This window comes from Tiliqua scincoides, chromosome 6 (assembly GCF_035046505.1).
Source record: "Tiliqua scincoides isolate rTilSci1 chromosome 6, rTilSci1.hap2, whole genome shotgun sequence".
Classification (NCBI taxonomy): Eukaryota; Metazoa; Chordata; class Lepidosauria; order Squamata; family Scincidae; genus Tiliqua; species Tiliqua scincoides.
In genome coordinates this window covers 33,743,572-33,759,087 of record NC_089826.1, presented here as the reverse complement: position 1 = coordinate 33,759,087, position 15,516 = coordinate 33,743,572, and the positions used below count along the sequence as shown (strand labels likewise).

The following is a 15,516-nucleotide window of genomic DNA, read 5'->3' as shown; positions in this document are numbered from 1 at the left end:
TCTTCGGACGGGGGGGGAAGTGAGGATCACGTGACGCTTTCAGCCAATAGGAAAACCCCCTCCGCCCTTCCGCTCCGCCTCCTCGAGCCCCATTGGGTGCCTAGGAAGCGTCACAGGCCACCCCTCCTGTGGGCTTCTCTCTCCAGCGGCAGTTCAGGAAGCCGGCGGCGTCCTGGTAAGTGGCCAGCCGGCGCGCGCCGGTCCCTCTCGGGGGAGAGCGCTGATTGGGCAGGGAGGGCGGTGACGTCACTCGGGGAGCTAGGGGAGGGAGCGCTTCTCTCTCCCCTTAGGGCTGGCGGGGCGTTTAACGGCTTTTTAACTGTCAGCCCCTCCCCCAAGCCGGAGCACCAGCAGCCGGGCATAGGCGGCGCTGCCTCGACTCCGAAGTCACCCTTGCCATGATATCCACGCACTGGCTTCCTTCTCCTTCAGTTTCCCGCTTGCTCTTAAGTAGTCCCATTGAGCGCAGTAGGGTTTCTCCTGAGTAAACACGCCCAGGTGGCTAAGACAGCCAGCTCCTGCCAGCTGGGGGCTGTGCTCCTGTGCTCGCCCTGCCCGAGAGCAAGTCTCCACAGTGGGACTTCTGTGTGGTAGGTGCCCCCCAGTCCTCCTGCCTGGCTGCCCGGGGTAATCCCGCTCCCCACTGAGCTGCACCCAGGTAAGTGTGTACAGGGGTTCTGAGCACCACGTTGTCCTGGTCTGGAAGCTATTAGCAGTTTAATATGGGGTTCCTCAACCAGTGGTACTTGAGGCGCTGTCTTGTGGTACTCGCGGCACCCCATGGACACTTGCCACCTGGCAACGAGATGAGTGAAGTGACAATGTCTACACCAGTGTTTCTCACCCAGTGGTACTGGTACCACCAGTGGTACTTGAGGTGCAGTGTGGTGGTATTGGGGGCCCCCTGACATCTGCTGTCCAGCAGTGAGGTGAGTGAAGTAACACGACAATATCTACACCAGTGTTTCTCAACCAATGGTATGGGTACCATCAGTGGTATTTGATGTGGTGTCTGGTGGAACCCCCAAACATCTACTGCCTAGCAGCAAGGTGAGTGAAGTGTCATGACAATATCCACACCAGTGTTTCTCAACCAGTGTTACAGGTACCACCAGTGATATTTGGCATGGTGTCTGGTAGTACTGGTGGGACCTCCAGACATCTGCTGCCCAGCAGCGAGATGAGAGAAGTGACAAGACAATAGCTACACCAGTGTTTCTCAACCAGTGGTATGGGTACCACCAGTGGTACTTCTGGTGGTACTTGTGAGACCCTCTGGTCACTTGCCACCCAGCAGCAAGACCAGGAATGTGACACAACAAGCAGCAGTAGGAGGCTTGGTTTGTCAGGCAGAGTTCCAAAGCAGGCTTTTCCACAGTCAAAAAAGCCATCCATTCCCCTCTAAACCTCTTACTGCTGCTTGTCATTTCGCATTTGTCTTCCCAGATGATGCCAGGTACTTCCACTGATACTTTGAATAGAGGAACCATGTGAAGTGGTGCAGTTGATGACAAATGTTGAGAAACTTTGGTTTAATACTGTGTTAGTAGAGTACTATTTTATTAGTATAATATTAATGAAAAGCAAGTGTAGCAATAATAAATAACAGTACAGGTAGATTATTCCTTATCTGAATGTCCAAAATTTGGACTATTCCAAAATCCAGACATTTTTGTCCAAGAGTTGTTGTTTTTTAGTTTTCTGTAGTGTGAACCCTAGAAAATCTTGTGCTCATTCTCATGTTCAGTGCAGGTACAGACTTTAAGTTCTATTCTCTGCTCTGTGATGTGTACCTGTAAAGACACTGTTGGAAAAATGTCATAGAGGCCAGCGGACACCTGTATGGAATAAAGTGAAAAGAGGAAGCGGTTCTCATTATGCAACTATTCTGAAATCCAGAGAAACTCGCAATCCAGACACCTTCCTGTTCCAAGCAGTCCGAATAAGGGATAATCAATCTGTAATATAATTGTAAAAGATCTATGGGTGAAGAGAAGTGCACCTCCCCGCCCACTTTTCCATTTCCTGAAACTACAGGGAACTTGCAGGCAAGACCAAGCCAGGTCGAATGACTTCCTGTCCACTGATCATCATCTATCAGTGTCACCAGGGAGAAGCCCACCAAAGAGTCCTGAGTTCTGGGAATGGAGTTGGTGAAGTGACTGGGCAGAACTTGGCGACAACTGCTTGTACTCAGTGTTCTTGCTAAGTAGGAGTTAAGGTAGTGTGCTGTTTTTAAAGGAGGGAATTGGTGGGGGCTTTCATGCAGTTTTCTCCCACCTACTATCCTTTGTAAATGCTTCTGCATTTTGTGAGAAAAAAGGGATACTCTGAAGAGCAGTGTATTAAAGGGGGGAAGGCTCTTCTTCTGTTTCAACTGATCATAAATTGAATTTGGAGGGGGAAAGGAAACATGGGGATTGTTGGTCAGTAGGCTGAGTTAGGACTGGAGAGGGAAGGCCTGCCTTGATGAATAGGCAGTGCAAAGAAGGAGGAAAAAAGTGTTACTTTTTACAGGGGTGTTTCTTGTGTGCATAGTCCAAAAACCACCTAATGCTGAGACCTTTAAATTTTTTGGACTTTAGGAATGCCTGTGTAGTCAATGGGTTTTTCTTTGTTTTTCAATTCCAGCTAGTGTACTCTTTTAGTTAAGTTAGATCTGAAGTTAGATAAGAACATAAGAACAGCCCCACTGGATCAGGCCATAGGCCCATCTAGTCCAGCTTCCTGTATCTCACAGCGGCCCACCAAATGCCCCAGGGAGCACACCAGATAACTAGAGACCTCATCCTGGTGCCCTCCCCTACATCTGGCATTCTGACTTAACCCATTCCTAAAATCAGGAGGTTGCACATACACATCATGGCTTGTACCCCATAATGGATTTTTCCTCCAGAAACTTGTCCAATCCCCTTTTAAAGGCGTCTAGGCTAGACGCCAGCACCACATCCTGTGGCAAGGAGTTCCACAGACCGACCACACGCTGAGTAAAGAAATGTTTTCTTTTGTCTGTCCTAACCCGCCCAACACTCAATTTTAGTGGATGTCCCCTGGTTCTGGTATTATGTGAGAGTGTAAAGAGCATCTCCCTATCCACTCTGTCCATTCCCTGCATAATTTTGTATGTCTCAATCATGTCCCCCCTCAAGCGTCTCTTTTCTAGGCTGAAGAGGCCCAAACGCTGTAGCCTTTCCTCATAAGGAAGGTGCCCCAGCCCCGTAATCATCTTAGTCGCTCTCTTTTGCACCTTTTCCATTTCCACTATGTCTTTTTTGAGATGCGGTGACCAGAACTGGACACAGTACTCCAGGTGTGGCCTTACCATAGATTTGTACAACGGCATTATAATACTAGCCGTTTTGTTCTCAATACCCTTCCTAATGATCCCAAGCATAGAATTGGCCTTCTTCACTGCCGCCGCACATTGGGTCGACACTTTCATCGACCTGTCCACCACCACCCCAAGATCTCTCTCCTGATCTGTCACAGACAGCTCAGAACCCATCAGCCTATATCTAAAGTTTTGATTTTTTGCCCCAATGTGCATGACTTTACACTTACTGACATTGAAGCGCATCTGCCATTTTGCTGCCCATTCTGCCAGTCTGGAGAGATCCTTCTGGAGCTCCTCACAATCACTTCTGGTCTTTACCACTCGGAAAAGTTTGGTGTCGTCTGCAAACTTAGCCACTTCACTGCTCACCCCTGTCTCCAGGTCATTTATGAAGAGGTTGAAAAGCACCGGTCCCAGGACAGATCCTTGGGGCACACCGCTTTTCACCTCTCTCCATTGTGAAAATTGCCCATTGACACCCACTCTCTGCTTCCTGGCCTCCAACCAGTTCTCAATCCACGAGAGGACCTGTCCTCTAATTCCCTGACTGTGGAGTTTTTTCAGTAGTCTTTGGTGAGGGACCGTGTCAAACGCCTTCTGAAAGTCCAGATATATAATGTCCACGGGTTCTCCCGCATCCACATGCCTGTTGACCTTTTCAAAGAATTCTATAAGGTTCGTGAGGCAAGACTTACCCTTACAGAAGCCATGCTGACTCTCCCTCAGCAAGGCCTGTTCATCTATGTGTTTTGAGATCCTATCTTTGATGAGGCATTCCACCATCTTACCCGGTATGGATGTTAGGCTGACCGGCCTATAGTTTCCCGGGTCCCCCCTCTTTCCCTTTTTAAAAATAGGCGTGACATTTGCTATCCTCCAATCTTCTGGCACCGTGGCCGTTTTGAGGGACAAGTTGCATACCTTAGTCAAGAGATCTGCAACTTCATTCTTCAATTCCTTAATAACCCTTGGGTGGATGCCATCAGGGCCCGGTGACTTATTGATCTTTAATTTATCAATGAGGTCTTCTGCTGATGATGTCTTCTGCTACCTTTCAGCGTAACAGCAATTTGCATCATCACAGTGATTCTCAAACTGTGGGATGGGACCCACTAGGTGGCTCGCAAGCCAATTTCAGGTGGGTTCCCATTCATTTCAATATTCTATTTCTAATATATTAGACTTGATGCTACCATGATATGTGTCAGCATTTGGGGAAATGTTACAGATCCGTACTTTCAGCAGGCTACTATGTATATGCTTTTAACAATGAGAGTCAGTGGGGCTTACTGCCAAGTAAGTGTGGGTAGGATTGCAACTTGTGATTATTAAAAATGTTCCCACTTGATGATGTCACTTCCAGTCATGACATCACTTCTAGTGGGTCATGAAAGACTTCCATTCTGAAAAGTGGGTTCTGGTGCTAAAAGTTTGAGAACCAGTGGTGAACAAGTTACTGTTGTAAATTCTGCAGAATCTGTGGATTTAAGTGTGCCTAATATACAGTTTTATTTATTTATTTAAAAGATTCCTGTGCTGCTTTTCTGATGCTCAAAGAGATTCACAACATAAAATATTAAGATACAATAATAAAACATTTAAGTAAAAACATTAAAAGCAATTTAAATGATACAAATGCAATTAAGGGCCCAATCCTATCCAACTTTCCAGTGCCAGTGCAGCAATGCCAACGGGGCATGTAGTGCGTACTACATTGTGGGAGCAGTCATGGAGGCCTCCTCAAGTAAGGGAATGTTTGTTCGCTTATCTCATGGCATCAGTACTGGAAAGTTGGATAGGATTGGGCTCCAAGTATGCAAAAACAAGAACAATATTTTTTTTAAAAAACTATTACCTGTAGGTCAGCCATTTTCAACCACTATGCCATGGCACGCTGGTGTGCCACAAATGGTCTGTAGGTGTGCCACAGGAGTTTGGAGGAGGGTCATTTATTAGTAGGGCCATTGGGATGTGAGCCCCCCTCCAACAACATGGTGTGCCTTGTCAATTGTCAAAAAACTGATGGTGTGCCTTGGCAATTTTAATACCTTGTCAGTGTGCCATGAAATGGAAAAGGTTGAAAATCACTGCTGTAGGTATTGGTTTAGCAGGAGGTCCCTAAGAATTACTTCCCTTCTCTATGCTAGAAGTTTTTTCTCCAGCTATATGGGTAATATGAATATCAATAGTTCTCTGCAAGCATCCCATTGATACTTGTACTGATGAGCCAGTGAAACCAGTGGGAATGCTATATTTGATGTTAGTATGACGAGGGTTGCAGCTTTGAGCTATAGTTGAATTACAAATTTTGATGGACATGTGGAAGTAATTGGCAAGGGGAAGTAGGTTACTCCACATTTAATGCTAAGAGGAGAGTTTCCAAATTTTGAAGATTAGAAACAAAAATGGAGATAAATTATTGCAGTATTGTATTTGAAAATTATTTTTGACTCTTGCAGGTTTTGTGTTTCTGCTGGTGAAAGGAAAATCACCCTTTTGGAGACCTTCTGAAAGTTCTAGATAAAATTATCAAATGGCAACAGAATCTGATTTTCCAGGAGATCAAAGTAAGTTCTGCATAATCTGATATTAAATCCAAAAGGATTTGTTTGTGTTAGTTAGTTAATTTATTTGTATAATTGATAAACTTAAACTGAAGTTCATTACAGTGCAAGTCTATGAATGTCTATTCAGAAGTCTCATTGTATTCAGTGAGGCTTACTTGCAGGAAAATGTGCAGTTTTATTTTGTGAAAGATTGCAGTGTGTTTTAATCTTGTCAACTGTTTTATGTGATGCAGCTCTTTCTGCACCATTTTAATCAAACTGTCATCCACTTTTAACAGCTTATTCATCAGATTTACAGTACCAATTTTTTTGAAGCAGAAATTGTGTTTGCTTCTCAAAGATGAAATGTTAATTATGATGCTAAAGTTGCACTCTTGCCTCTGTGCATGTTTCTATTTGTTGTGTTTTATTACTGCTTCAGCTAGTGAGAATGAAAATAAACCTGAAAGGGAAAAGACTTGCGATGGAGAAGAAACACAAACTAGAAGTCTCAAGCATTCTGTTACTGAACTCTATGCTTTGTGCACCTACATTTACCCAGGCCACAAATATTTTGTTGCAAGTCTCATGCAGACTAGGCTTGACAACTGACCCTTGCATTTCTGGAGGCTTCTTCCAAATCTAAGTGCATATGTGGAAACTTGTAACAAAATGGGAGTAAAACTTGTGGACCTGCAAAGCATGGAGTTCAGTAACAGAATACCGTATTTTTCGCTCCATAAGACGCACCTGACCATAAGACGCACCTAGTTTTTAGAGGAGAAAAACAAGGAAAAAAATATTCTGAACCAAATAGTGTAATAAAATATTTAATAAACTATAACAGAATAACATTTGAACCATGTAAAGTGAACAGCAGTCAACAGTGGCATTAAGAACCATTATCACTGTCATTAACAAATGGAGAAACTTAAAGGTTTGAGCACTCTAGTTTTCTGGAAACACCAAGAACTCATCATCGCTAGAGTCAGAATTCATGAAGCTCACAAAAGCAGGTGCACACAAATAGGGGATCACATTATCTTTCTGCTACAATGATGTTCTGCCAAATTCCAATCCACTGGGCCTCGTGCCCGCTTAAGGCTGATCAGTCCCCCTTGTGCAATTCACCAGTGCAGCAAGCAAAAATGAGTCCAGTTCCAGTCCACAGATGCCAAGTAAATCAGTCCCATCATTCAGAGTTACCAAATCAGAGTCCAGAGCCAATAAGCCAAATTACAGTCCAAGGTCAGGTTCCAGGTAGGTCAGTTAAATCCATCAGGGTATCCAAGTCCAGTCACAATCCACAGTCAGATTCCAAATTCAATAAACCCAGTCAGTCTCCTCCCCTACCTCCAACCTGCACTTCTTCAAAACCCACAAACCCTTTCTGCCTCTGGTACTCCTTATATCCCTGAGGGCCCTATTGCCTTCCAGTGGCTGCAGCTGTGCAGCACTCTCTGCTGGATGCCCAGGCCTTACCCTTAAAGGGGCCACTGCTGACACCACATCTACCTCCTCACCAGATCTTCCTGGATTCCAATATAAGGGGGGGGGGAGCAGATCTCTATACAGACCAGTGCAAAAACAGGGGAAAGGTGTGGGGGAGGTAAGATCTTTGTATAGGCATCACAGCAAGACCAGTGCAAAACCCCTTGCACACAGAACCAACAGATGGAAGGGGGGGGTGCAGATCTCCATACATGCCAGTGCAAAAGCAGGGGAAAAGTGTGGGGCAGGTAAGATCTCTGTATAGGCATCACAGCAAGACCAGTGCAGAACCCCTTGCACACAGAACCAACAGATGGAAGTGGGGGGGGGGGTGTGCAGATCTCCATACACAGCAGTGCAAAAGCAGGGGAAAAGCGTGGGGCAGGTAAGATCTCTGTATAGGCATCACAGCAAGACCATTGCAAAACCCCTTGCACACAGAACCAACAGATGGAAGTTGGGGGGGGGGGTGCAGATCTCCATACATAGCAGTGCAAAAGCAGGGGAAAAGTGCGGGGCAGGTAAGATCTCTGTATAGGCATCACAGCAAGACCAGTGCAGAACCCCTTGCACACAGAACCAACAGATGGAAGTGGGGGGGGGGGCGCAGATCTCCATACATACCAGTGCAAAAGCAGGGGAAAAGCGTGGGGCAGGTAAGATCTCTGTATAAGCATCACAGCAAGACCAGTGCAGAACTCCTTGCACACAGAACCAACAGATGGAAGTGGGGGGGGGGTGCAGATTTCCATACATAGCAGTGCAAAAGCAGGGGAAAAGCGTGGGGCAGGTAAGATCTCTGTATAGGCATCACAGCAAGACCATTGCAAAACCCCTTGCACACAGAACCAACAGATGGAAGTTGGGGGGGGGGGTGCAGATCTCCATACATAGCAGTGCAAAAGCAGGGGAAAAGTGCGGGGCAGGTAAGATCTCTGTATAGGCATCACAGCAAGACCACTGCAAAACCCTTTGCACACAGAACCAACACATGGAAGTGGGGGGGGGGGCGCAGATCTCCATACATGGCAGTGCAAAAGCAGGGGGAAAGTGTGGGGCAGGTAAGATCTCTGTATAGGCATCACAGCAAGACCATTGCAAAACCCTTTGCACACAGAACCAACAGATGGAAGTGGGGGAGGCGCAGATCTCCATACATAGCAGTGCAAAAGCAGGGGAAAAGTGTGGGGCAGGTAAGATCTCTGTATAGGCATCACAGCAAGACCAGTGCAGAACCCCTTGCACACAGAACCAACAGATGGAAGTGGGGGGGGGTGCAGATCTCCATACATACCAGTGCAAAAGCAGGGGAAAAGCGTGGGGCAGGTAAGATCTCTGTATAAGCATCACAGCAAGACCAGTGCAGAACTCCTTGCACACAGAACCAACAGATGGAAGTGGGGGGGGGGGTGCAGATTTCCATACATAGCAGTGCAAAAGCAGGGGAAAAGCGTGGGGCAGGTAAGATCTCTGTATAGGCATCACAGCAAGACCATTGCAAAACCTCTTGCACACAGAACCAACAGATGGAAGTGGAGGGGGGCCAGCAGATCTCCATACATAGCAGTGCAAAAGCAGGGGAAAAGTGTGGGGCAGGTAAGATCTCTGTATAGGCATCACAGCAAGACCATTGCAAAACCCTTTGCACACAGAAACAACAGATGGAAGTGGGGGGGGTGCAGATCTCCATACATACCAGTGCAAAAGCAGGGGAAAGGTAAGTCAGCCCCAGTAGAGCCAATGGGGCTCACTCCCAGGGATGAGTGGACGGGAGAAAAGCCTGCCAGCGCCTCCTCTCCCAGGGAGGAGCCTGTCTCAATCCCTGCGCTCCCTGGACTCACTCCCTAGGCTCGCTCCCTGGGCTCACAAGCCTGCCAGGGGCTCACTCCTAGGGATGCGTGGACAGGAGAGAAGCCGGCGATTGACTCATTTCGCCTGGAGATGGACTGGTAGCTCGAGGATCGACATAATGAGCACCCCTGCCTGCCATCCCACCCACGCTTTCCTGGGAGTGAGCCCCAGTGACTCTAAGACTTACTTCTGAGTAGACACGCGGGCTTGCTCAGCAAGACTGCCACCCCACCCACGCTTTCCTGGGAAGCGGAGCCGAGCAGAGGGGGCGGGGCCAGGGGCGGAGTTTTTTTTTTTTCAGTATTCGCTCCATAAGACGCACACACTTTTTCCCCCACTTTTTGGGGGGGAAAAAGTGCGTCTTATAGAGCGAAAAATACGGTAGTTGAGATTTCTAGACTGTGTTTCTCCTCCATTGTCTTTTATGGTTCAGATTTATTTTCACTTCTGTTAGCTGAAGCAGTAATAACGCACATAAACTAAAAATACGCACAGAGGTAAATGCACTCTTAGCAGCAAGATCAACATTCCATTTTTGTGGAGCAAACAATGTCTGCTGCTTTAAAATTAGCACTGTATTTCTGATAGCTGTGCTCTTATAAGTAGGTGACAGTTTAATCAAACAGGTGCAGGAAGATTTGCATAACAAAGTAAAATGACAAACATGGTCTTGTCTTTAGAGAATTTAAAAGAAGCTCTTACTATGTCAGTGAATACAGTAACTTCTAATGCAACTACTTTCTGTTAAATTTTATGGATTCAACATGTTTAGATAATAGCTGTCAGTGAGAACCAGATACTGAATATCAAAGTAACTTTTTATTTCTCTGACACAGCTTCTTAAAATATGTCTATTGTTATCTTGGCAGTGTCAAACACACCATGCTAACTAACCAGCTCAGTTCTAGTGCAAATGTTTAGTCAAAAGAAAAATGAAAAAGCTGTTGGCTTGGATTGGCTTCATTAATTATACCCAGGGTGACCGGATACAATGGAGGACAGAATGCCTATACTTTTAACCACTGAACAGAAGAGGGGATTTTAGCAGGTGCAGCCCAATATGGAAGGGTTTAAATAGCCCCACCTACCAAATTTCCCTCTTCTATACAATGGTTAAAGGTATAGGCACTCTGTCCTCCATTGTATCTGGTCACCCTGCTTACACCACCTTTGCTTTAGCTTCATCTTACTTCATCTTGCTTTAGCTTCGTCCTTTCCTCTGTCATTCATTAGATTTCCAATTTAAAAGGAACCTCGATCTGTATGCTTGTATGTTTCAAGACATTCAAGGCATACATTTGGTCTGCCATATCCAAATGAACACAAAGTGTTCAAAAGAAAGGAAGCGCGTTGCCATGCTGCACAGCCCAAACCTAACTAGCACTGGCGCAGGGGGTTGCACAGCCTCTGTTGTATCCAGCACTCATTGGAAGCAGGCTCGAAGTCTTCTTGGGATAAGGTTTACTAGTCTGACAGAATGGAGAAGGGAATATCACCTAGCATGCAAGTAGAGATCATCCAGCAGATAAAAGGTATTATCCCAAAAACGTTTGGACAGAGTATCTGCCCAAAGACTTCTTGAAAAGATGAACCCATTCATTACAGTAAGAATAGCATTAAATAAGAGAATTCACTGTTTGTTTAAAACAAATGCTGTAATCTAGATAAATTATGTTGCACTTTAAATGATTGGAAAAAGAAGTTCCTAATTTGAACTGCAGGAAACTAGTATGTTTCAGAAGAATTATATCTCTTTTGGCTCTTTATAAATTTAAATTATATTCCAAATTAAATGATTTGTTTTGTTTCAGATCAGTTTATAGATGAACTCAGGCAACTTCAGACAGAGACTCATCCAAGAATGACCTCTGTTCAGGTACTCATTTATAGGTGGAGTTTTTACTGGCACTATCAACAGAAAGGATGTGGTGTACAAAGGCTGTAATATTGGAAAGGTTCTTATTTTTTCCAAGCAGTGAACAAATTTCAAAATCTTGGCATTTCTATATCATGCCATAGACTGCAACTCCCTGATTTGAAAATGAGTATATATGAGATAAGCTCAAATCTCCCCTTTACCTGTGAATTCCTATTCTCAGTGGACTCTCCATGGCAGGGTCAGTCCTTCCAGATGGGTACTTCCTCCCCCACTCAGGCAGGCAGGCCAGGCATAGAATCTTCCTGAGGGGAGGGGCTTCCTCTGCTTTCTCAGACTGAGAAAAGCACAGAGGAAAACCCCTCTGTCGTGGAGCACTGTCCAACCAGATGTGAAGGTTCTCCTCAGCCAGTGGACGGTGAGAAGGGCCTCACAGACAAATCTGCATAAGGAAAATTCTGAAGGCGGATTGTATGGAAGGAGAAGGCCCTTGTTCCTAGCTCCCCCATGTACCAGGTTTAACCGTTAACAGTCCGCCTTTACCTCTTAATGTATTTTGTCCTAGTTTTTCTTTATTTACAAATTTATATATTTTTGTTTTATTTTTTGAGTGTGAGTGTGCCACAAGTCAGATTGCGAGGGTGGGGGACTGACCTTGCCATGGAGCCCACTGAGAAGGGGAATTTACAGGTAAGCTAAAATCTCCCCTTTCTCCAGTGAGCTCTCCATGGCGGGGTCAGTCATTCCAGATGGGTAATACCCAAGCTGTGTTCCTCAAGGGGGGAGCTGCCTGTTGTGTGGGAGACCACATTCTGCATCACCCGTCAACTGAAGGCCAAATCCTTTGCTGCAGAGGAATCAACCCTGTAGAGCTTAATAAAGGTGTTGACAAGCTCCAGGCAGCGGCCTTGCACACCTATTCTAATGAAGGATAGACCTTGAAGGCTGCCTGCTCAGCAAAATTCTGCATCTAGAGCACTAGAGCCCTGGTGGACAGGGAAGAAGTCATTGCTGCCTTAAGGGAACCAGCTGAGGCCTCAAAAACCTTACTGGCAGTGATCTCAATTTTTTTGTCAACTGAGTCCCAAGGGAGGCCCTTGAAATCCAAGGCCAAAACTGAAGGGAAACCCAGCATGTGCCATGGGTGCATCCACCAGGGGTAACTTAACCCTGGGGAGGTCCCCTTAGTCAACCTTGCAGAACTTACTAGAGAGAAGGCTGAAATCATGAGTCTTGGCCGGGGTAGCCCACTCTTTATCGATAAGCTGCTTAAAATAGTCAGGAAATGGGAACCCCTGAAGTACTCCTGCTGGTTTTGAAAAACCAAGACGGCCCCCTGACAAGAAGGACCTGGCTAGGTCTCAGGAGCAGAGACATGAGAGGACTGGAGTTCAAGAATATTTACGATACCTTGGAAAAGCTTAGGAAAGGGCTTGGGAAAAACAAAAGGGTGCTCTGCTGGTCAGAGTGAAGCCTCCAAAACCTGCTCAGAAACGGAGATCAAATGGGTTTCGGAGTCAGGCTCAGGGTTGTCTGGTTGGGAGGTCTGCTGACTACTGGATACCCCAGGTTTCTTTTGCTTCTTGGTAGGGGTGAGGAGATCTCTACCTCAATCTTGAAGGGTCCTGGGGTGGAAGAAAGAGGAATCTCCATGGGGGACAGGGGCGACTGCTGAGGACCAGATGGTCTGGAGGATCCTGAAGCATGCATGGAGCCATGTAAAGTGGCTAAAGCAGAGGCCATGCTAGCGGAGGCCTGCACCATGGTCTGAATTGTGGTGAAAAGCTCTTCCCAGCTGATGGTAGTTGCAGGCCCAGCAGAAGGCTCCTTGGAGGGGCTGGCCATGGTTACTGTCTTTATGACACACTTGCAAGGAAACTCAACACATTCTTCACAGCAGGAAGGTTGCATTTGGGTGTTCAACCCTGTTTTAACTGCCACTATATACGCAGTTAAACTGCTACTCTGTACTCACCTTGGGGCATATAAAAAAGTGCAGGGAAGGCAAGGAAACAACTCACCCACAGCCTCAACTGTGGAGAGAGTTAATCCAAGGCTGCCTTCATACTAGTATAGGTGCCTTGGGATGGTCCTCCATAGCCCTCCTGGGTGCTTCGCTGGAAGATCCTCAGCCTGGCTACTCAGTGGGGCCTGAGGAACACTCCCCAGCACGGGCAGCGAGCTTGCAGACTGGCTCCTAGGCTTTCCGCCACTTGCAACTTCTGAAAAAAGTGCCACATGGCTGGGGATGGTGGGAAGCCAGAGAACTCCGTTGGTGGTGGCTCTGCAGCTGCTGGAGCTGTCCTCCTGCCAGGCCCCTCTGGCTAGATCCCTGAGTATTCATGAGGGAGAACAAGGGCCCTAAGGCTGTCTGGCTGGTAGAATGTGACCCCTTTCCTTCCCCCTCAGGCAGCAATTAGGGAAGCAGTAAAACAAATGCACATGCTCCCTGGGCGTCCAAAATGGCTGGAGCAGTGCAGCATCACAGAAACAAAGGGAAGCTTGAAAGCTCCCAAGGAAGGGGCGAAGCCCCTAGAAAAAGAAGAAAATGCGCTGATCAGCGAATATGGGCAGTGAGACTTGGAAGCCTGACATGCTTCCTTGCAAGGCAAGGTCAGTCTGGGAAAGCAGAGGAAGCCCCTCCCCTCAGTAAGATTCTATGCCTGACCTGCCTGCCTGAAGGGGAGGAGCTGCCCATCTGGAATGAGTAACCCTGCCATGGAGAGTTCACCGAGAAGGGGAATTCACAGGTAAGCTCAAATCTCGCCTTTTTCTCATATATTCATTTTCCATATATGCATGATTATTTAAGTTTTAGTATGGAGTGGTGAGGTTAGAAAGTTGTGAGTGCGTTTTTATTTAGAAGTATGCTGCCGTCATCTTTGCAATACTGTCCATAAATATCTAGTCTGCAAAGCGTAGATCAAATTATCAAGGTCAAATCCAACTGATCTCTGTTCAGATGCAATGACCAAACAATGATTTGACCATCTTGAGCAAACGTTAGGCTCGTGTGCTTCCTCTTCCCATCATGTACTCAGACTCCCTCTCCCAGACCTTCTGGGAACCTGGAATGCAACTTGTAAGTTTCTATTGATAGTGGGCAATGAACCAAAAATTCTTGACTTCGAAGAAATCAGTATAAGCTTGTTATGGGTTTAAATGAAGAGGTTATTATTATTTTATTAAGAATATTCATATATTGTTTTTCAACAATAGTGTTCACAGCAGTTTATATAGCAAAATAAATGTTTTGTTATCCTTGAAGGGTTCTCAATTTGGCAAAAAGAAATACCAGGGAACAGTGATTAGAAAAGGGGGCTAACCTGGGATGAATAGGGACAGTTGCTGTCCTCCTAATAAATAAAAGAGGACCACCACTTAAAAAAAAATTCACATTTTTCTACCATAGCTCCTCTAAGGAACTCAGGGCAGTGCACGCACTGTACAGACTTGCCTATAAGTTGAAAAATTCATGCCTAAAAATCGAGCCTGAAAACCTAAGTCGACATATATATGAATCAAAACAGTAAATGAGACAGAAATTTCTGGGAAGTAGAGCGTCTGGTGAAGTGGGGGGGGGGATGACTTGGCTGAGAAGCAGGACACAGAGGTGGAGGAAAAAATGAGAATTTTTACTAGTAATTGCAGTATTCAGAGGCAGCCATTTTAGCATCTTCTCCAAACAGGAAGAGAAGTGAAGGCTCTTATGGTAATTGTTGTCTGTGTGAGGGTTGCTGCTATGGAAGTGCAGCACTTACTCCTCACAAAGCCTCCTCACAACTCCCACAAGCACCTTCAACTCCCTTTCCAGTTTGCAGAAGAAGGTAAAATGCCTCCCTTTTTCTTTTTCTGCTCAGAACAATTCCTGGTAAGTCCTTTTCAATGACTTTCACACACACCCCTCAGTTTAGGGGTCTGCTTTTTAAAACACCAGAATGTCATCCTCATTTCCATCTGAAACAAAGTCCCAGGCTGCAACTCAGTGCACCATTACTTAAGAATAACATCCATGGAAAGCAGTGGGTCTACTTTTGAGTAAATGGAATTGCAGCTTATGTAGCTGTGCTTGCTCATGCTCATTCCTTGTTGCTTATCTCTCCACTGAATTGAATTACACTCTCCTGGTTATGTGTTTTATGTTATATGTAGAACCTCTGGCTTAACACACCAGGCACCTTAAAGAAGGATTTGATTAATGGTTCTACTGGTATGTTGTTTACAGTGCTCTTACTCTGACATTGTTTACAAAAAGGTTGGGAAGATCAGAATTTAAAAAGGAATAAAATTTGTTAGAATCTTTTAATAAATTTTTAATAAATTAGAGACTGTGCAGTTCTTGGGTAACAATTACTGGTAGGTTATTTTTCAGGATCTGGCCTCAGGTTAAATCAAACAAAGTTCTAGTCAGGCACCGC

At 45.7% G+C, this 15,516-nt stretch overlaps 1 protein-coding gene across 2 annotated transcripts in view; it reads left to right on the top strand.

The window, feature by feature from the left end:
* The first annotated feature begins 561 nt into the window (after positions 1-561).
* SCLT1 (sodium channel and clathrin linker 1) overlaps positions 562-15,516 on the top strand; it is an 85,457-nt gene continuing 70,502 nt past the window's right edge. Inside the window, exons 1-4 of one of the 2 annotated variants that reach the window (XM_066631600.1) lie at positions 562-658; positions 4,393-4,472; positions 5,794-5,901; positions 11,034-11,098. In XM_066631600.1, coding sequence (XP_066487697.1) covers positions 5,868-5,901; positions 11,034-11,098 — 99 coding nt within the window. In that variant the 5' untranslated portion in view covers positions 562-658; positions 4,393-4,472; positions 5,794-5,867. The remainder of the gene's footprint in view (positions 659-4,392; positions 4,473-5,793; positions 5,902-11,033; positions 11,099-15,516) is intronic. The other variant, XM_066631601.1, reaches the window with a different exon arrangement.